Consider the following 23,601-nt stretch of genomic DNA (forward strand, 5'->3'; position numbering starts at 1 on the left):
TGTCGAATCTTCCTCTGTAGATTTGCTTTCTAGGTCGGTGTTCTTTTTTCCTGTGCAAACTCCTTTTCCAGACAGGTACTTCTCGGAGTTCTTACTAGCAGCTTACATCTATTGGTCTTTTGGCAATTCTCCTCCAACTGTTCAATTTCTTTCTCAGTTTTATACCCCAAAGCATCAGATTGTTTCATTGGTGTCAATATTATAAAAATACTAAATTCAAACTTGATTGGAGTTTGGTAGTTTGGGGCATAATTTAAACTGGCCAAATTTGAATGTTTTTTTTGTCTCCAGGCAACCTAGCTAATCCATCTGTTCAACTAAGTGTTTCCTTGTTCAGAACAGTTGGTGCTGTGTCAGATAGTTCTGCTAGCTTTTAACTCTCTTAAAGGCACAGTACCCTTTACACCTTCATAACAATCCAGCAAAGCTTAGTGCAAGCTGGAAGAACAACATCTCATTTGCCGCTTGGAAATTCTGCAGCTGCTGGACTTAATATCGAGTTCAACAATTTCGGCACTTGAGGCCAAGTCCCTATCCCAGGCCTTGTCATCACATATTCATTGCCCCAGACAGATCTTTAACCGCACCTTTGTCTGTCCAACTGTTCTCTCTCTTTGGGCTCTAGCTCCAGCTATAGTTTACTTTTCACCCCCTGCCTATCCCCCAATCCATCTTCAGCATAAGTACCAACTTTTACCCAGCTACCATCAGTTCCTGATGGAGAGTCACTTGACCTGAAACATTAACTCTGATTTCTCTCCACAGATGCTACCAGACTTGCTGAGTTTTTCTAGCAATGACTGGGTTTTTTGTTTCTGAGTTCCAGCATCTGCAGTTCCTTTTTTAAACCAATTATTTCCTTCTATTTCCAGTCTGCACACTTTTTTTATCATGCCAGTATATAATTCCCAATCTTGTGAACTCTAATTTTGCCAACTAACATCTTATGTCAGATCTTACCAAACACATTCTTGGACTTCAGATACACCACATCTACTAGTCCTCTTATTGTACTAGTTACATCCTCAAATCTCCAGTAGATCAGTTAAGAATGCTTAGCCTTTCATAAATTCATGTTGACTTTTCATAATCCTATTAGTGCTTTCTGATTCTTGCCACATCTTTGAAGAATAGCCTTTATTGTCACGAATGAGTGCAGTAGATAAATTGCAGTGGATAAGTTTGTAGTGTTGCCCCTCAGCGCCATATTAAGTACAAGGTACCTAGCACAAATAGTTTAAGAATTGAAGTAGTAGGGGAAAAAGAAAGACTAGCATGGGAATGCAAAATTATAACATCCAGATTAATAATAAAAAGTGTGTCATTAAAGTAATAAATAGTTCTTTTGTTCTGCTTCGGGCTCCGGCCCTTATGTACTTCCGGGACTTGGCCCATGCTTGCTCTGCTCCCCACTTTGGGCTCCAGCCATGACTTGACTCGCTTCCGTGACTTGGTCCGTGGCTCGCTTTGCTCCCCGCTCTGTGCTCACTCTGCTTCCTGCTCCGTGACTTGCCTTGTAACTCGCTCTGCTCCGTACTTGCCTCGTAACTCGCTCTGCTCCCCACTCTGCAACTTCACCCTCTTTGTCTCGCCTCCATTCTCCAGGTAGAATAGTTTAAGAAGTTAAAAGTTTGGGTGAGGGATAGCAAAACTGCTGCAAAGAGGTCTTTCGTAATAAACCCGAGTATGTTTTCCCCCACTATTGATGTTTGGGTAACTGGTCTGTCATTCTTTTTTTTAAACTTGAGGTTATATTTGCCACTGTTTTAATCTGCAGGAACTGCTTCAGAGTCTACAGGATTTCGGAAGTTAGAGTCACATAGCATGGAAATAGACTCTTTGGTCCTACTAGTCCACGCTGACCATGTTTCACAACTAAACTAGTCCCACTTACCTGTGTTTGGCCCATATCCCTGCCATCACTTTCCAATTCATGTACTTATCCAAATATCTTTTAAACGTAACTGTCCCAGCGTCCACCATTTCCTCTTTAACTACCAATTTATCCAGTAATTCCAATACCACTTTCTTTAGTATCCTGGAAAGTAGATTATTAGGTCCTGGTGATTTGTCAGCTTTTATTCCCAATAATTTGTCCAGCACCCTTTTTTTTTGTGAACCAAACTTGATTTTCCTCAATTCCTCCTGCTCCTTGGCCGATGATCTTTCTGAGAGATTATTTGACTGTTTATTGTGAAGACATCCAAAATGTGTCTTCAATTCCTCTGCCATTTAAAGTCATAGTCATAGATGTACAGCACGGAAACGGACTCTTCAGTCCAATCTGTCCATGCCGACCAGATATCTCAACCCAATCTAGTCCCACCTGCCAACACCCGGTCCATATCCTTCCAAATCCTTCGTATTCATATACCATCCAAATGCCTTTTAAATGTTGCAATTGTACCAGCCTCCACCACTTGCTCTGGCAGCTCATTTCATACACATACTACCCTCTGCATGAAAAAGTTACCCCTTAGGTCTCTTTTACATCTTTCCCCTCTCACCCTAAACTTATGTCCTCTAGTGCTGGACTCCTCACTCCAGGGAATAGACATTGTCTATTTATCCTATCCATCCCCCTCATGATTTTGTAAACCACTCAGCCTCTGATGCTCCAGGGAAAACAGCCCAAACCTATTCAACCTCTCCCTATAGCTCAAAGCCTCCAACCCTGGCAATCTTTTCTGAACCCTTTCAAGTTTCACAACATCTTTCCGATAGGAAGGAGACCAGAATTGCACGCAATATTCCAACAGTGGCCTAACCAATGTCCTGTACAGCCGCAACATGACCTCCCAACCCCTGTACTCAATACTCTGACCAATAAAGGAAAGCATGCCAAATGTTGTCTTCACTATCCTATCTACCTGCGACTCTATTTTCAAGGAGCTATGAACCTGCACTCCAAGGTCTCTTTGTTTAGCAACACTCCCCAGGACCTTACCATTAAGTGTATAAGCCTGCTAAGATTTGCTTTCCCAGAATGCAGCACCTCGCATTTATCTGAATTAAACTCCATCTACCACTTTTCAGCCCATTGGCCCATCTGGTCCAGATCCTGTTGTAATCTGAGGTAACCCTTCTTTGATTCCCATTATAACTTCCTCCATTTTTGACAGTTAAGGAGCCACCATTTGTCCTCACTAATCTTTTTCTTGTCACAGAACCTTTTATAATCAACGTTACACTCCTACTTTATTTTCCCCTCCTTGATTAGTTTTTTGTACCTTTATTGCAAACATCTATAACTCTCCTGTTTGTTGCCTTTCCTTCACTACTGTTTGGTGGTGTGTAGACAAACCTCTTGCTTTCTATCTCTTGGTGTTTCTTAGCTCTACCCATACAGCTGATTTTGGGAGCCAGTATCCTTCTGCACTATTGCATCGATAGACTCATTTAGTCACAGTGCTACTCCATCTCCTTTCACTATTTGTTTGTCCTTCCTAAATGTTGAATACTTCTGGATGTTCACCTCCCATCCTTATCACCCTGCAGCCATGCCGTCTTAGTTGTAATTATGTCATAGTTTTGTATATCTATTTGTGCCATTAATTAATCTACCTTATTGTAAATGCTCTGTGCATTAAGACAGTCTGTAGACTTGTTTTTTTATCTTTGTTAGTCATCTTAGCTTTACTTTGCATTATGACTTTTTTAATCATCCTTGTTTTCTTTCTACTTTTCATTATCACATTTATAGCTATCTTTTCAATCCATATTTCCCTTTTCTCTGTCTCCCTCCTCAGATTCCCATTACCCATTCTAGTTTAAATTTTCCCTGACAGCGCAAGCCAACAGCGCCCCCCCACAAGGACATTGGTCCCAGTCATGTCCAGATGCAATCCATCCTGTTTGTACCAGTCCCATCTTGCCCAGAATTGGTCTAATTGGTCCAGGAATCTGAATCTTTCCCCCTGCACCTACAGCGACATTATTTATTTGATATACCCTGTTATTTCTACATCCACTAGCATGTGGCAGACATGGTAATCCTTTTGAGGTCCTCTTGTTTTTATATCTGAGAACAGGGGAAGGTGTGGCATTGTTAGTCAAGGACAGTATTATGGTGGCAGAAAGGACATTTGATGAGGACTTGTCTGCTGAGATTAGAAACAGGTTGGGGGTTTTCCATAGGCCTCCGCAAAGTTCCGGAGATATAGAGGAAAGGATTGCAAAGATGATTCTAGATAGGAGTGAAGCTAACAGGATAGTTGTTAACTTTCCCAATATTGATTGGAAACGCTATAATTCAAGTACCTTAGATGGGTCAGTTTTTGTCCAATGTGTGCAGGAGGATTTCCTGACATAGTATATAGATAGGCCAACAAGGGGCAAGGCCACATTGAATTCAGTACTGAGTAACGAACCCAGCCAGGTGTTAGATTTGGAGGTAGGTGAGCACTTTGGTGATAATGAACACAATTCGGTTAAGTTTACTTGAGCGATGGAAAGTGATAGGTACATACCGCAGGGCAAGAGTTATAGCTGGAAGATGGCAATTATGATATGATTAGGCAAGATATAGGATGGGAAAGGAAATTGCAGGGGATGGGCACAATTGAAATGTGGAGCTCATGCAAGCAACAGCTACTACGTATCCTTGACAAGTAAGTATCTGTCAGTCAGGGAGCAAGTGGTCGAGTGAGGAAACTGCGGTTTACTAAAGAAGTTGAATCTCCTGTCAAGAGTAAGAAGAAGGCTTATGTAAAAATAAAATGTGAAGGCTCAGTTAGTGTGCTTAAGTGTTACAAGTTAGCCAGGAAAGACCTAAAGAGAGAGCTAAGAAGAGCCAGGAGGGCACATGAGAGAAGTCTTTACAGTTAGGATTAAGGATCAATCTTTTTATAGGTATGTCAGGAATAAAAGAATGACGAGAGTAAGAGTAGAGTCTGTCAAGGACAGTAGTGGGAATTTGTGCATGGAATCCAAAGAAATAGGAGAGGCACTAAATGTCTTTCATTGTCTTTCTCTTGTATGAATAGTAATGTTGTCAAGGAGAATACTGAGAGACAGGCTATTGGACTAGACGGGATTGGTTTTCACAAGGAGGAGGTATTGGCAATTCCAGAACGTGTGAAAATAGTTAAGTCTCCTGGGCTAAATGGGATTTATCCTAGGACACACTGGGAAGTTAGGGAGGAGATTGCAGAGCCTTTGATTTTGATCTTTGTTGTCATTTTCTATAGGAATAGTGCCAGAAGACTGGAGGATAGCAAATGTTGTCCCCTTGTTCAAGAGGAGGAGTAGAGACAACCCTGGTAATTATAGACCAGTGAGCCTTACTTCAGTTGTAGATAAAGTGTCGGAAAGGGTTAAAGGTGATAAAGTTTATAATCCTCTAGAAAGGAACAATTTGATTAAGAATAGTCAACACGATTTTGTGAAGGGAAGGTCATGCCTCACAAACCTTATTAAGTTCTTTGACCAAACAGGTGGATGAGGGTAAAGCCGTTGATGTGGTGTATATGGATTTCAATAAAGCATTTGTTCAAGTTCCCCACGGTAGACTATTGCAAAAAATATAGAGGCATGGGATTGAGGGTGATTTAGCAGTTTGGATCAGAAATTGGCTAGTTGAAAGAAGAAGGTGGTGTTGGTTGATGGGAAATGTTCATCCTGGAGGTCAGTTACTAGTGGTGCCCAGCGAGGATCTGTTTTGGGGCCATTGCTGTTTGTCATTTTTATAAATGACTTGGGTGAGCGCATAGAAGGATGGGTTAGTAAATTTGTGGACGACACGAAGGTCGGTGGAGTTGTGGACAGTGCGGAATGATGTTGCAGAATACAGAAGGACATAAATAAGCTGTAGAGCTGGGCTGAGAGGTGGAAAGTGGAGTTTAATGTGGAAAAGTGTGAGGTGATTCACTTTGGAAGGAGTATTAGGAACACTGAGTACCGGCCTAATGGTAAGATTCTTGGTGGTAGTGTGGATGTGCAGAGAGACCTTGGTGTCCATATGCATAGATCCCTGAACATTGCCACCCAGGTTGATAGGGTTGATAAGAAGGCTTACAGTGTGTTAACTTTTATTGGTAGAGGGATTGAGTTTCGGAGCCATGAGGTCATGTTGCAGCTGTATAAAACTCTGGTGTGGCTGCACTTGGCCATATTGCATACATTTCTGGTTGCCGAATTATAGGAAGGATGTGGAAGCATTAGAAAGGGTGCAGAGCAAATTTACCAGGATATTGCCTGGTTTGAAGGGAAGTTCTTATGAGGAAAGGCTGAGAGACTTGAGACTGTTTCTGTTGAGAAGATTAAGAGGTGACTCAATAGAGGCATACAAGATGATCAGAGTATTAGATAGGGTGGACAGTGAGAGCCTTGTTCCTTTGGTGATGGCTAGCAGGAGGGGTATAGCTTTAAACTGAGAAGTGATAGATATAGGACAGATGTCAGAGGTAGGTTCTTTACTCAGTAATAAGAGCAGTATTATTATTACTCAGTAATAATACTCTGCCTGCAACAGTAGTAGACTCGCCAACTTTAAGGGGATTTAAATGGTCATTGGATAAATATATGGATGATAATGGAATTGGGGAGGTTAGTTGGGCTTCAGATCGGTTTCAGAGGTTGGTGTAACATTGAAGGCCGAAGGGCCTGTACTGCGCTGTATTGTTCTATGTTTTCAAGTTGTGAGACTTCACTTTTTAACCTGTATCATTGGTACTAAAATGTACAATGACTATTGGCTGTTCACCCTCTCTCTTCAATAGCCTCTCTTGGACGTACTTTCCACTGGCACCAGGGATGCAGCATGCCAGCTTGGAGTTTCTTTTTGTGGCTGCAGAAATGCCTATCTGTTCCCCTCACTAATGTATCCCCTCTCCTTATCGTCCTGCCACTCCTCTTCCTCCTGTTCTTATGTCACTGAACCACCATAGCTTCCATTGATATTCCCTGAGAAGCCCCAGCAATCTCCAAAGCAGGCCCTTTTTCTATTCTAAACACTCCCGCTATAGTCCATAGTCCTAACCTTTTTTATTTTAATGTACTGCAACTTAATTGCTCGAAAAAAGTAAAAGTAATTCTTCTGACCATACTCCAGATGCATCCTAATTTAGAGCTATTTAAGTATGCACTCTACCAGTATTAACTCACCGATGCTGTCTCACAAAGTTTATTGCTCTCCACTTGCGTTTCTTCAAAGTAAGTTCACCGTTCTCCTCAGGAGCTGCTTTATACTAAAGTTCCTCCCAGAACACAGCAGTTCTGATTTGCTGTATGCTCTTCTCAGTCTACTTCAGTGATGCTGACTGCTTCACACATTTCTGAACTGTTTAGATTAGATTAGATTGCTTACAGTGTGGAAACAGGCCCTTCGGCCCAACATGTCCACACCGACCCGCTGAAGCGCGACCCGCTGAAGCGCAACCCACCCAGACCCATTTACCCCTGCCCCTAACACCACGGGAAATTTAGCATGGCCAATTCACCTAAACTGCACATTTTTGGACTGTGGGAGGAAAGCGGAGCACCAGGAGGAAACCCACACTGACACGGGGAGAACGTGCAAACTCCACACAGGCGGGAACTCACCTGAGGCGGGAATTGAACCTGGGTCTCTGGAATTGAACCCAGGTCTCTAGTGCTGTGAGGCAGCAGTGCTAACCACTGTGCCACCGTGCCGCCCACTTTCTTGCTGCTCATTTTCTCTCAACTCCTTTCCTTTGTATCAACATGAAATTCTCGTCATTCTCAAAATCTATTTCCACTCTTGTCTTCCATCTCCCAAGATTTCCTGCAATCCTGTGTTTTTCTAAACCTTCAGTAATTGTCCAACAACCCTCTAATTTTGCTCCACTTTGCTTTCTATGATTCATTATCAATGTCTACTTTTTCAGCTTCCTTATGCAACCCCATTCTTCAGCAATTCTGTCTTCTCTCCCTGTCTTGAAAGATTGCTTGCGGAAATCTCTTCATTGATTGCACTTGCCCTTTCCACATTCTTTTAAGTTCGTTTGGACTTGCTGTGCATTGGTTAGAAAATACTCCAGAAATTTGTGAGTTAATTCAGAGAAGTTATAACATACAGTACAGGTACACAATCCTTTATCTGAAATGCTCGAGACCAGCTGGTTTTCGAAATTTGGAATTTTTTGGATTTTGCAATAAGTAACAGTTCAACTGTGAAATTTTTTAAAAAATCTTACTTAACAGCAAACTTAGTGTGAGTAATTGAGGTCTGCCAGTGCTGGGCCATGCCCCCCACATCACATCTGAGTGACACGCTTCGAATGGGTTAACTGTTTGCAAGTCAAGCAACCTTGTTAATGAGATAAAAACTTCATGAAAAGACCTTCAGATTTTGGAGCTTTTTGGATTTCAGATAAAGGGTTGTCTACCTGTATTAAGAGTGACAGCTTCAGAAGCCCAACAAAGGCTAGAATCAGAGCAACCCCTTGTACCTGCTGTGCCTTTTATTGAGGTCATATCTGATCCCCAAGAATACCACAAGACACAGAGCAGAAATAGGCCGTTTGGCTCATCACACCTACTGTGCCATTGAATGAGATTATGAATGATTTGATAATCTTGAAATCCTCTCTCCTGCCTTTCTCCCACAACTATGATTCCCTTACTGATGAAGCATCTATCTAACTCAACCTTGAAAAAACTAAACAACCCAGCCTTGATAGCGCTCTGTGGTAAACAATTCTATAGATTCACTGCCCTCTGAGAAACAATGTTCCTCCTCATTGTTGTCTTAAATGGGCAAACCTGTGACTGAAATTATGCTCTATGGTATTTTGCCCCTCCTTTCCTCAATGTCCCTTGATACTTTTGGATCACCCAACAATCAATCAGAGGTTTAACATCAATAATTGATAAGAGTTCCACAGGACTTCCCGTCCTTTTGTGTTTATAAGTGTTTCTTAATTTCGCTCCTGATGCTCTGAAAATTAGAACCAGATCAATGACCCCAATCCCTAGGTTCCTCTATGAGCTGAAATGGTTTCCCTCTGCCTACGTTACAGTTGGTTCTGCTATAATGCGAGAGTTCCGTTCACGTGCAATCTCGCGTTATAAAATAATCACGCAATAGCTGAGCCATTTAAACTAATGGAGCAGGAATCGCTTTATAGCCAATACAGATAAGGAAAGTTTACAGTCTATAAATAACGGGCTAAATTCTTCAATTGCCTTGAAGAAATACGCATTATAGCAGAACTGACTGTATATCGGTCTTAGTTCTTAAATAGGAGACTGCAATTCCTGATTGCAATTCGTTGATTTAGAAAGGAAGTAGGAAAATCCAGAAGAATGTTTCCTAGAAATGTTCAAATAAGTCATGCTAAAGAGTTGGTGAGAAAAAAATTGCAAGATGTCAATCTGTTTTTACTTGAGTGCAGTGTGCATTTTGATTAAATAATCTGAACAGTCACTGGTAATTTTAATGCAGATGAAATTCTGGATACTATATGAAGTGGATGAGTTGTAGTTCACTTGGAATTTAGTTTTGACCACAGCAAACTTTTTATTAACTGGCATCTATGGGAAAAGGTGTGTGCTGGTTGATCAAGAGGTCCACATAATCAGTGTAAAAACACACTAAATAATAGAAATGCAATGCAAGGTTTTATCACTTTTAAGCTTACAGTATAAATCACTTAAATAATGATGCAGCTTTCCTTAAATAAAACTTACCTGTAGAGATTGTTCTTATTTGTATCCTCACCTGCCTGCTCAGACATTGCTATAGTACGGTAAGCATGCTGCATTGCAGGGATATAACTTTTGCTAGTTTATTGAGAGTGCCGGTTCATAAGGTGCTGATTAAAACAGTTTGTTGTATTGGTTCTGTTTTGTGATGTGTAACTTGATGCATGATATGTTGCGCACACATGATCTGAAAGTGCGTTAAACGAATAGTAAATTGCAGATTTGGTACTTTTAGCTACTACTTTTGATAATATGTAATTACAAATGATATGTACCTGAATATTGTCTCCAACAGAAGTCATTGTATGCTTGTAAATCTAAGAAATGTCTGGAGTATAAATTCGAATGATGTGGAGGCGCTGGTGTTGGATTGAGGTGGACAAGGTCAGAAGTCACACAACGCCAGGTTATAATCAGGAGGACAAAGAAGCAGCATTCTGAAAGCTTGCGTTTTCAAGTAAAGCTGTTCGACAATAAGCTGATGTTGTATGACTTCTGACCAAAGTGCACCTTGACTTCATCCTATTACACTATAGAATCGCTACAGTGTAGATAGAAGCCATTTGGCCCATTGAGTCTGAACAAACCCTCCAAACAGCATCCCACCAGATTCCCACCCTACCTTCTCTCCATGACCCCACATTTGCCCATGTGTAATCCACATAGCCTACACTTGCCTGGATATTATGGGCCAATTTAACATGGCCAATCACCTAATCTGCACATCTTTGGACTGTGGGAGGGAACCCGTGCAGATGTGGGGTGAACTTGCAAACTCTACACAGACAGTCACCCAAGGCTGGAATCGAAACCGGGTCCCTGGTGCTGTGAGGTGCATTTTGTAATTTTCAAATTTGTTGGGATTATTCTAATTATTGCACAGACCTTTCAAACATTCACCTTTGGAAAATAATCAAAAGATATGTATTCTTGAGCTTGCCAAGTAATATTGAAATAATTTAGGATAATGTGCCTTCTCTAGCTGAGAACTGGCTTGAACCAATTAAGAGGGAATATGTTGCATCATTTACACTTCATCTTTGCCTATTCCTTTCAAATAAAAGTGGCAACCATTAATCAATTTGATAGTTGATGAATTGATTGAGTTGTTTTGCTCATTGTGTTGAGTATAAAATCTGCCAACCACATGTAGTCCAGATGTGTGCCAATTTGTGTGAAAGAAGCTGTAATACCACAGGTCTTGGGGTATGTGGATTATGGATGCAGTTGTAATTTTAAAAATGACTAAAAGAGTTGCTTTTCAGCATTAGAGTAGTAGCCATTTATAAAGGTAAGAACGTCCCACCTAGCTCTGATGTTAACATGGGATATAAGACCATAAGACACAGGAGTGGAACTAAGGCCATTCGGCCCATCGAGTCCACTCCGCCGTTCAATCATGGCTGATGGGCATTTCAACTCCACTTACCCGCATTCTCCCCGTAGCCCTTAATTCCTTGTGACATCAAGAATTTATCTATCTCTGCCTTGAAGACATTTAGCGTCCCGGCCTACACTGCACTCTGCGGCAATGAATTCCACAGTCTGCGGCAATGAATTCCACAGGCCCACCACTCTCTGGCTGAAGAAACGTCTCCGCATTTCTGTTTTGAATTTCCCCCTCTAATTCTAATATGAGCATCAGAGTTGTATTGGCAGTGTTGAACTGTTTCAGTGAATACTCTCAAATTTCAAATTCTACATTCACTTTCAAAAGTGCTCAATATCTTCTCATTAATTTTATGTTTGAAGGTGGTTGAATTAATATGCTTTATTTTCTCTCTTCACTGTTTGATTTTACTATATTATGCCATTAGATCTGTAATAAAATGCACAAGAAAAAGTATATCCAAATTCACTGAGCTGGTAAATTGTAGCCTTCAAAAGACACTCTCGTTGCAATTGCCATCAACAAATCAGAGCTGCTCTTTGTATCTGACCATTGCATGAGCTGATCTTTACACTGCATGTTCCACATTTACTCAATCATTGTTTAACATGTAAAGGATTTACTGACCCATTGTCTGCTGTCATTCAGGGGCTCCAATAAACGTGGAGAATCTTTTGGAATAAGTCGAATAGGCAGCAAGCTCAAAGGAGTCTTTAAAAGCACAACAATGGAAGGAGCTATGTTGCCTAACTATGGATTGCCAGCAGCAGATGATGATCTTGTGAGTGAAATTGAGCTGTTATGTTAGTAACTGTGTTGGTTAAGCATGGTCTACATAGAAAGCTGGTAGCTTTTAAACTGTCAATCTATTCATTTGGATTAAGCATATGTTGGCATTGTTACAAATGCGACTTGATGTCATACAGGAATAGTATTGTTTTCATATCAGATTTTAGGTTAGAGGTGTAGTCCAGGACAAATATGTAGTCATACTTTAAGGTCTTATATTCTTGGCTGACAGTTAGAGTTAGGTGGTAACCTGGAATGGATATCCAGGATATTATCTTAGGATCCATACTGTGTAGACACAGTCCATTTGGTCCAACTAGTCCACACTGACCCTCCACAGAGTATCCCACCCAGACCCATTTTCTTACTCTATTACTCTTCATTTCCTATGACTAATGCATCTAACCAACACATCCCTGAACACAGTCTGCAATTTAGCCTGGCCAATTCACCCAACCTGCACATCTTTGGACTGTGGGAGGAAACCGGAGCACCCGGAGGAAACCTATGTAGGCATGGGAAGAATGTGCAAACTCCACACAGACAGACAGTTAAATGACAAAATCCATCTCAAAGTTGCTGTTATGTTCTTAATTATCTCACCTCATTCTTCTATCTTTTTGCACATTTTTTAATGCACTTGATCATATCCATCTCATTTGTACCACATCTGCGTTTCCCAGCGATGTGGGCCCTTCCTTGCCTAGTCCCATTCTTGTGTCAGAATCACCAGCACGTTGGGTGACCATTCAACATATCTAGCCCATGTAAGTTTTCTAGAACAATTCAGTCAACCCCAATCCCTTCCCTTCATTATACTTTGTTTTAAAACAATCTTTGACCTTGCTACCTATTCCCTTCCCTTATTCCAGTAGCACTGCAAGCTCAGGTGCCTTACACTAACTAAATATTCGGAAAATCAAAGTCATTGTTGTATGCCTCCATCAGAAGCCACTGAGTCCATCCCACTCCCTGACAATGGTTGAACTGAATTACTTGCAGCCTTGAAGTCCTGTTTAACCCTGAGCTGTTGCCAAACCAGTGTGCTTGCCATCACCAAAACTCTACTTCAACTTCTGTAACATGGGCTGTTAGCTGGTCCTGTCTCAGATCCCATGTTGTTGCAACCCTCATCTGATCTCAACACTACCTTAAATTTTGCCCTCATCTCACCTGGCTCTGTTTGACACCCTCCACCCCTTCTGTCAGATGTGACTCAGTATCAACTGTGTTTGAGTCCAAGGACTGATGTCCCACTCCAGCACTGGGACACAAATTAAGTTAGATACTCCAGTGAGTACTGAGGGATGCTGTATTATTGCCTGAGACTTTTAATCAAAGACCAATAAGCTACTGGGTGAATGTGAAAAATTCCTTTCATCTTTTTAATTATTATTTTTCTCTACATCAACATCTCATAAAACATTTACCTGATTGTTTTTATATTGCTGAATGTAAGAGTTAGTTGAGTACACATTGGCTGCTATATTTCATACCATGTCAAGTTTCTTCTGTGAATTTGCTTCCACCCCACCTTGAAAGATTATATTTCAATTCATAACTCCCTGTTAAATTTCAAATATGTGGTGTATGTCTATTTGACTAGTTTTTGCATATTGTCCAAAAGTCTGAACTGAGAAAGGTCATCAAATTGAGAAGTTATAATTTTCTTCTCAGATGTTGCCCATCTGTTGAGTGTTTCTAGTAGTTTCTGGTTTTATTTCAAGTTTCCCGCATCAGTATTTTTCTTTCATCCTCCTGAAAACTTATTATTCTCCACTTCTCTAAGTTTCATCACCTGCAAACAAATCCATGTCCTCAATACATATTAAGGAGCGAGGTTATCCACCCCTGATGACCACGTTTTTGTACTGTCTATAGCCTGAAAAACATTAAGTTTTCTGACTTCTGGCCAATTTTGTTTGTGCTCCCACTTTCCCTTTGAGCAGATGGCACTTTATATTTGCTAATAGGTTTATTATGTGGCACTTATAAATGCCTCTTGAAAGTCAAGGTACACAACATCAAAGATAATCTCAGCAATCCATCCTTCTTAATCAGAGATATGTTTGTCATCCCCAAATCTATGTTGATTTTCTTTTCCCTATTGTTTAAAGTAGATTAATTGCACCATTTTCATGGTTAGTATTGTACCCCGGTTTACCATGGAATTTTGAAATTGTAACAGCATTCTTTAGTAAACAGCATTTTCTAAATGCCAATTAATTCTGTTTTTAAAGGTCCTCAACATGAGGCATACTGGCCTGCAATTATTGGGATTATGTTCTTTTTTTGAACAGAATGTTCCTTCCAATGCTTTAGCAATGCCCCCATATTTAAGGAAGATTGGAAGATATTAGCCAAAGCCTCTCCAATTTTCACCTATGCATCCCTCACCAACTTTTAGATGTATTGATTCTGCACTGTGACTTCTACCTTAAGTACTGCAGGACCTTTTTATTTGTATTGATCCTATGGAGCATTGCCACTTGCAATTTCTACTTTGGCAGTATCTTCCTCAGTGAGCTTTGCAAAATATTTATCCAGCATCACAGCCTTCAATAGAGAATTTTCTTGATATGTTTAGTCACATGAAGACTCCTGCAGACATCATCCTTGAATTGGGAAACAACGCAGATGGAGATTTGTTTACTAAAGACCTTTAGGTTCCCTATTAAATTAGCTGCTGTTTTGCCTAGTCAAATGTTTGATCCTGAAACATCTGAGTCTTCAAGATTATTCTGTGGTTCAGGGAGTGATAACTTTTTCTGTTCGGGTTGATCTAGGGTTGTTAAGGGTGGCACGGTGGCTCAGCAGTTAGCACTGCTGCCTCACAGCGCCAGGGACCCGGGTTCGATTCCCACCTTGGGCGACTGTGTGGAGTTTGCACATTTTCCCAGTGTCTGCGTGGGTTTCCTCCAGGTGCTCCAGTTTCCTCCCACGATCCAGAGATGTGCAGGTTAGGTGACTTGGCCATGCTAAATTGCCCATAGTGTTAGGTGCATTAGTCAGGGGTAAATATAAGATAGGGGAATGGGTCTGAATGGGTTATTCTTCAGAGGGTTGGTGTGGACTTGTTGATCTGAAGGGTCTGTTTCCATACTGTAGGGAATCTAATCTATTCTCTAATTTTTCCTAACTAATTTGTCCACCATCCTTGGTAGATGTCAAGATTGCAGCCTTTGTGACAATGTAGAAGAGATGCTCAAGATGATTTGGGGTTGTTCTTGTTGAATCAAAGAATGCAAAGAGGAAATTTGGAGGTGTTTGCAGTTATGAATGATGTATATACAGTTAAAATAAATTCCAATTTTCAGTGGCAGCAGAGCCAATGACCAGAGCGGACACATTCAGTGATAAAGGGAAAAGAACAAGAGGAGACATGAAATGCTTTTTTTGTGCATCAGGTTGTAGTCTTGAATGCAGTACTTGAAATGGAGTTAGCAATAGATTAACTAACTTTCAAAAATAAATAGCTTCAATATTGGAAGGAAAGACATGAAGACTTGGGGAAGTGAGTGGTCATATCTTGGGGACAGTTCATATCACAGTGAAGGAAGTGTAGGATGTATTAGAATGTATAAAGGTGGATAAATCTCTTGGTCCTGACCAGATATATCCAAGAACACCGCAAGAGGCTAGAGAAGAAATTGCAGGGGCCCGGGCTGATAAATTTGCATCGTTTGCCATGCATGAGGTTCTGGAAGACTGAAGGGTAGTGAATGTTGTGTCCTTGTTCAAGAAGGGCTCAAAAAAAACCTGAGAACAATAGACCAGTAAGCCTACAGTTGTGGTAGGTAGGTTACTTGAGAAGATTCTGAGAGATAAGATATATGTGCATTTGGAAAGACAGGGTTTGATTAGATGTAGTCAGCATGGCTTTGTGCATGAGAGACCATGCCTGTCAAATTTGTTTATGTTCTTTGATGAAGTGATTAAGAAGGTTGCCTGAGTGCAGGGCAGTAGATGTAATTGATATGGATTTCAGTAAGGCCTTTGATAAAGTTCAACATGCTAGACTACTCTTGAAGGTTAGATTGCATAAAATCCAGGGGTAGCTAGCAAATTGGATACACAATTAACTTGATGGTAGGAAGCAGAGGGTAATAGTGCATGAATGCTTGTCGGACTGGAGGCCTATGAGTAGTGGACTGCCTCGGGTCAGTGCTGGGCCCATTACTGTTTGTTATCTATATCAATGATTTGGATAAAAATGTACAAGATATGATTAGTAAGTTTGTAGATGATACTAAAATAGGCGGTATTATGGACAGTGAGGAAGGTTATCAGAAATTGCAGCAGGACCTTGATCAGCTGGGGAACTGGGCCAAGAAATGGCAAATGGAGTTTAATACAGATAAGTGTGAGGTCTTGCATTTTGGAAAGTCAAGTCAAGGAAGGAGTTTCATGGTGAAGGAGTGTAGAGGATCAGAGGGACTTGAGTTCAGGTGCACAGTTCTCTGAAAGTGGAGTCACAGGTGGACAGGGCAGTGAAGAAGGCTTTTGGCACACTGTCCCTCATCAGTCAGGGCATTGAGCATAGAAGTTTGGAAGTTATGTTGCTGTTTTGTGAGACGTTGGTGAGGCTGCACTTGGTGAATTGTGTTCAGTTTTGGTCACCTTGCTATTAAACTCTTTTATAAAAAAAAATGCAGAAGAAATTTACAAGGATGTTGCCCAGGACTCAAGGGTCTGAGTTATAGGGAGAGGTTGGACAATCTAGGACTTATTTCTTTAGACCATAGGAGCCTGAGGGGGATCTTATAGAAGTGCATAAGATCATGAAAGGTATGGATAGGGTGAATGCACTCAGTCTTTTTCCCAGAATAGTTTAAGGTTAGGAAGGAAAGAATAAAAGGGAACTTGAGGGGCAACTTTTTTTGATTTGGAATGCATTTGGAATGAGCTGCCAACGGAAGTGTTTGAGGTGGGTACATCAATAGCATTTAAGAGGAATTTGGACAAAGGCATGGGTAGGAAAGGATTAGAAGGATGTGGGCCAAGTGCAAGGAAATGGGGTTAGCATTGATGGTCATTTTGATCGGCATGTGCCAGTTTGGGCCAAAGTGCCTGTCTCTATGCTGTAGGACTGTATGACTAAATGTGGGCACTGGGGAAAGATAAGGAGGATGAATTAATTATATAGTTCCATCAAACAACAGGCATGTGCATAATCGCCCAAATAACATTGTGCTGCATCATTCCATGATTTTGACACAAGTTAAATGCTTTCCATTCATTCTTAATTTTTTAGTATTTTCAAATGGTATAAAGCTGCTAAGTTTGGTGATCCCTCTATATTTCAGCAAATCATCAACAGTCAACTTTGGCAGACTCCGTAATGCTCATTCCAGTTTGGTATTGTTTGCGTAGAATTCTGTACAGTTTAGCTTGTGATAGTTACAACTTTGTCAAAACTTGCTGTTTATGGTTAAGCAAGTAATCTAATTGTGCCATTGGGATCTGTAATCAGTTCATGTCTTTGTACTTTATTTTCTTTTGCAATTTTTGTTTCCTAAAGATGTTGACCCTGTAAGAGTATGATTCCAAGAGCACCACCATTTGCCTCATTTGCCACTTTGCTTTGATGCACCCATGCAAATGTATTTGACTTGAAATTCAGCATTGGAAGGCTTCACACTTAGAACGTGACCATTATGTTATTGAACACTTCCAGCAAAAGTATCTAACGTAGCAATGGATATAACTGTTTCCTCTTTCCTCTCCCAGCTTTCAGTCTAGGATATAGGTCACTTCTTGTCTAGAAAATACAATTAGACAACATGCAGTCTTTAGCTATTTGATTGGTGGGGCAGCACTTATATGTTCCAAAAGAGAATCTTATTTGCCTATCTATCTATTTTCCTTTCTTTCCTGTACTTTGCATTTTAGTTTTCCAAAATGTTGCGCACACAAGATGGAACCTGCTGTTCAGTAATGGCTGGTCATCCTAGCGTCTAACTCGCATTTTTGTGAAAAATGGCATTTTATGTTAACACTTATTACAGGTTGAAGAAGCAACAGTTGTGTCTGAGGATGATTTAATTGAAGAATTAGCAATCACTCCCAATGCTCATCGTAACCTTTCTGCTTGGAAAATAAGCATTCCATATCTGGACTTCTACTTTGACAGTAAAAAGGAGAAAGTCCCAGTCTTCTGTATTGAAGTAATTCGAAATGAAGATGGGTCAGGTAAGCTTTGTGTATTTAATTTTCTCATCCTTGCCCCATCCCCTTTCTAAGTATTTCTGTGATGTAATTGTATTGGTTCCAGAGCCCATGTATACCCCACCTATTCTTTCTGATCACCCACATACTGAATTTTATACTCGATGTAAAATCAGTACATTTGATCCAAACGTTTTGTTACATTCTTATTAACAAGGTGCATGAAGTTTGGATCATTTCTCTCTTGCTGTCCTGCCACATCTCTCATTTGATTCCCAATCTGCACTGCTGACCTCTGCTGAGATGGTGGGAAGGAGCTGCAGTGAGTTAGGGAAGTAAAGACTGCCATGTTTCTACTTTGGTAATGAGAGGTGAAAACTGTTCAATATGCAGGAGGTGCAACAAATTTGATGAATAGGGAAAGTGTGCACTTTCTTCATTTAATCAAAGGCAGCTTTGATATGCCTAGGAATTTGTATGCATTGTTCATGCTGCTGATGTCATTGAAAGCAACACATGGCTTTCCACAGAATGAAAAGGCCCAATATATCTTCAGCAAACTGGAGTTCTGGGGATTTCAGTACAACTAAGTATGTCATTCCTTAGCAGATGTGAGGCAACATGATGGAAATCAAATCCTGGCTTAGTTAAAGATCCAACCATGCATGATTAACCAATGTCTGTGATCTATATGGACAAATTGAAACCTTGTTGCCACAAGTTAAGGTAACTCAATCCAAAAATGGAAGTTCTTGCCTTTTCTGGCTGTGGTTAATTAAATAAAATTTGTTATTAAATCTAAGAAAAAAGGGTGCATTACTTAACCCTAGTTGGATAAGAGATTAAATATAAATAGCTTTTAATGCTATGTGAATCTCCATATTGAGATAGGGAGATTGGCATGCATACATATTTAGGGTAGCACGGGGAAAGTTAGACCAGGAGGTAAATTACGAAAATATTTGGAGAATGAATTCTGTAGACTAGATGCATAGCAATGGGAGAAAGAAGTGAACCATTGTTTGACAAATAGAGTTGATGGATCTTGGTTTCATGTCCTGTTGAAATGTTTTGAAATTGTGTTCTTAAGCCGTTGTTGGCTCAGTGCTATTGAATCGCTGTATTGGAATGATGGCTGTTACTTCTGATGGGATTTTATTTGTTCTTGGCATGTGAGAGAATCTCAAAGCTTGGATAGAGGGTACGCATGAGATATGAATGCTGCTACCACTGTAGGTGCATTGGGACAGACCATTTCAGTGTGCTTTACTGAGGTTTAAGTTGGTAACCCATCAAATAGCTTTCCATTTCTCACCTATCTGGTTCATATTGATTGCTGAGTTATTGGGGAAACCTGCATTTCATGTTTTGAGTTGCACACAGATCTTGTGAAGAATGAGGCAGATCATATTCTGCTCTTAATTTCAAGGAGATCACTATATTTCTTAAAGAATGTTATTCTATGTAGAATAACCCATATGTGATGTAAATTGCAAAACCATTTTTATTTATGAAGTTCCATTTCTTTTCAAATGGCTTGCATCAAAATTGAATATTAGTCAAGTCCTTATGAGTGGAACTTGGCAGATCTTGTTCTCATGAGTAGGTGAGGGTTCTTAATTGCACCATTAGTCTGCAAACAAAGCTATTCATTGTGCAGGAAGCTGAACTAATCCAAGCCTAATAGATTGTTTTGTTTAGCATGTTTCAGAAACTAAGTTTATAAGGTTTTGTACTTAAGTAAAATGGAAAAACGCATGGAGTCAGGTGACCTGCTCTGAATTTTGCCTGATGACAAAGTTGATAAGCTTCATTGCTATGGTGACAAAGAAAGCCAAGCCAAGAGACTTGCTAAGAAGGTTCAAGCTATTCACTTTCACCAACAATGGCAACAGTATTGATACTGACTCTGAATTGACTCAGTTACCAAGTCTCTCATGGAGGTGTTATAAATTCAGGTTTTACAAATAAACAGTTTAATGTATAACTATTTAATTCCAAGGTAGAATGGAGTTGGAGGTTGAAAGGGTAGCTAAGTGGCATTTCTACGTGGATGCAAGGTCCATGTGATTTAGATTCAAAGTTATTTGTACCAAAATATATCATCATGACAGAGATAATAAAAGGTACTATTCTAACCAGTGTGCAGGACCAGAGCAGCTTGTGTGTGTATGTACATGGTATTAAAGGTGGCAGGATAGGTAGCAAGAGGTGCTAATAAAGCATACAATATTCTAGGCTTCATTGGCTGGGGCGTAGAATCCAAGAGCAGGGAAGCTCATGCTGAGCTTGTGTAGAACACTGGTTATACTGTATCTGGCATATTGTGTACAGATCTAGGTCTCTTACTTTAGGAAAGAGGCAAATGCATTGGAGAGAATTCAGTAAAGGTTTATAAGAATGATTCCAAGAATGAGAAACTTTAGTTGAGGATAGATAGGAGAAGTTAGGACTATTTTCCTTTAAGGGGAGGAGGTCATGACAAGATCTGACTGAAGTTTTCAAAATCATGAGAGGTCTGGATAGAGAAATAGGTGGACAGAAGCTGTTCCTGCTCCTAAAAGGTTAGAGAACTGGAGGGCAAAGATATCGTGTTTAGCCAACAAAGCAAATGTGAGGTGAGAAAACTCTTTTTATGCAGCGAATTGTCCAGAATGCATTTCTTGGAAGTGTGGTGGAGGCAGGTTCAATTAGACATTCAGGAAGGTTTTAGACTTTTAAATAGAAATGATCATGTTGTACAAGGTTAGGGGAAAAAGCAGGAGACTGCCATCAAGTCACAGTGCTTAGAGCTGGTGCAGACATATGCACCAAATGGTCATCTCTTGCATAGTAACAATTCTCTGAAGCCAGCCTGTATGGATGTGAGAGAGAGCAGAGAAGCAGAAAAAATGCTGACTGTATTGTTCATGCAGAATGTGGGTGGAAGTTCATGCTCAGATTGGAGATCCTAAAATTAAGGAGAATCTGAACAAAGCTGTAAGCCTTGCTAGACTTTATCCTGAGGGAAGAATGTACAGGGTAGTCTTCACAATAAAAATTGCTCCTGGATTAGAAACTACCCAGACTGGGAAAGGAAACAGGCTATTGGCAGCAAAGAATATTTTTGGACTAGGTCTGGGAGAATAAAATGGTCACAAGAGACAAAGTAGACATTAAAGTATCAGAAGTATCAGAAAATGTGGACTTGAAGCTACTGCCATTTACAAATTTGTTCATGTTTTGTATGTTTTCTGACTCAAAACATGGGAATGCTGCCAAGATTCTGGTCACTTGTCTTACTGAAGAGGCTATGATTACCTGGGATAATTCTCTAATCTGACCTCTGTGTCAAATTCAACAGTGAAATACTTGAAATATAATATGTTAAAACTAATTTTAAATTATACATTCCTAATTCTAAGCAATTAAGATACACTTCCCTGTTGTGTATTATTTTAAGATGGTTTGTCTTAATACAGTTTAATCTTTTGTTAGTTGGACCTCCATCCAATTAAAGTAATTGTTCCATATTATTATTCACTATGAGGTGTAATCTCAAATTGAGAACATTTGAAACCAGCATAAATATTGTGTTTATGGTGAGGAGAAAAATAGCATTTAATAATGACACCTTTCAAATAATAGTACAGAAACAGGATTAAAACAGAGTTGCGACAGAGTTCCAACTTGTAGAACACAGAACATTACAGCGCAGTACGGATCCTTCATTCCTCAATGTTGTGCCAACCTGTGGAACCAGTCTCAAGCCCATCTAACTTAGACTATTCCATTTTCGTCCACATATTTATCCAATGACCATTTAAATGCCTTTGAAGTTGGCAAGTCTACTACTATTGCAGGCAGTTCCATGCCCCTACTACTCTGAGTAAAGAGACTACCTCTGATATCTGTCCTATATCTATCACTCCTCCGTTTAAAGCAATGTCCCCTCGTGCTAGCCACCACCATCTGAGGAAAAAGGCTCTCACTATCCACCCTATCTAATCCTCTGATCATCTTACACGTCTCAATAAAGTCACCTCTTAAACATCCCTCTAACAAAAACAGCCTCAAGAACCTCAGCCTTTCCTCATAAGACCTTCCCTCCACACCAGGCAACTTTTTAAAATTAGATTACAGTGTGGAAACAGGCCCTTCGGCCCAACAAGTCCACACCGACCCGCCGAAGCGAAACCCACCATGGCCAATTCACCTGTACATCTATGGGAGGAAACCGGAGCACCCGGAGGAGAACGTGCAAACTCCACACAGTCAGTCACCTGAGGCGGGAATTGAACCTGGGCCTCTGGCGCTGTGAGGCAGCAGTGCTAATCACTGTGCCACCGTGCCGTCCGATTCTTAGTAAATCTCCTCTGCACCTTTTCCAAAGCTTCCACATTCTTCCTATAATGCGGTGACCAGGACTACACAATACTCTAAGTGTGGCTGCACCAGAGTTTTGTACAGCTGCAACATGGCCTCATAGCTCGGAAACTCAATCCCTTTACCAATAAAAGCTAACACACTGTGCGCCTTCTTAACAACCCTATCAACTTGGGTGGCAACTTTCAGAGATCTATGAACACTCAGCTCATCTATAGTACCAAGAATCTTACCATTAGCCAAGTAAATTGTATTCCTCTTACTCCTCCTAAAGCAAATCACCTCACGCTTTTCCACATTAAACTCCACTTGCCACCTCTCAGCCCAGCTCTGCAGCTTATCTATGTCCCTCTGTAATCTGCAACATTCCTTTGGCACTATCCACAACTCCACCGACCTGGCTGTCATCTGAAAATTTACCAACTCTACCTTCTATGCTCTCATCCAGGTCATTTATAAAAATGACAAACAGCCGTGGCCCCAAAACAGATCCTTGCGGTACATCACTAGCAACTGAATTCCAGAATGAACATTTCCCAACAACCATCACCCTCTGTTGTCTTACAGCTAGCCAATTTCTGATCCAAACTGCAAAATCACCCTCCATCCCATGCCTCAGTATTTTCTGCAATAGCCTACCTTGGGAAACCTTGTCAACGCCTTACTGAAATCCATGTACACCACATCAACTGCATTACCCTCATCCAGCTGTTGGTCAACTCAATAAGGTTTGTAAGGCACAATCTACCCTTTACAAAACTGTATCAATCCCAAATCAAATTCTTCCTTTCTAGATGATTATAAATCGTATCTCTTTTATCCCTTTCCAACACTTTACAACCAAACTAAGGCTCACTGGTCTATAATTACCAGGGTTGTCTTCACTCTCCTTGAACAAGGGGACAACTTTTGCTATCCTCCAGTCTTCTGGCACTATTTATGTAGACAATGACGACATAAAGATCAAAGTCAAAGGCTCTGCAATCTCCTCTAGCTTCCCAGAGAATCCAAGGATAAATTCCATTTGATCCAGGGAACCTATCTATTTTCACACTTCTCAGAATTGCTAACACCTCCCTGTGAACCTCAATCCCCTCTAGTCCAATAGCTTGTCTCTTTGTATTCTCCTCTATAGCATTGTATTTTTCCAGTGTGAATACTGGCGAAAGATATTGTCGAAAGTTACTTTGTTTAGGGTTCTATTGCTGGTGCAACCACCTTTT

At 40.5% G+C, this 23,601-nt stretch overlaps 1 protein-coding gene across 6 annotated transcripts in view; it reads left to right on the forward strand.

The window, feature by feature from the left end:
- Positions 1–23,601, forward strand: part of snx14 (sorting nexin 14) — a 230,521-nt gene that overhangs the window by 114,649 nt on the left and 92,271 nt on the right. For all 6 annotated transcript variants that reach the window (XM_043696231.1, XM_043696228.1, XM_043696230.1 and 3 more), the window contains 2 exons: positions 11,705–11,837; positions 17,854–18,037. In XM_043696231.1, the coding sequence (XP_043552166.1) occupies positions 11,705–11,837; positions 17,854–18,037 (317 nt within the window). The remainder of the gene's footprint in view (positions 1–11,704; positions 11,838–17,853; positions 18,038–23,601) is intronic.

This window comes from Chiloscyllium plagiosum, chromosome 9 (genome assembly GCF_004010195.1).
Source record: "Chiloscyllium plagiosum isolate BGI_BamShark_2017 chromosome 9, ASM401019v2, whole genome shotgun sequence".
Lineage (NCBI taxonomy): Eukaryota > Metazoa > Chordata > Chondrichthyes > Orectolobiformes > Hemiscylliidae > Chiloscyllium > Chiloscyllium plagiosum.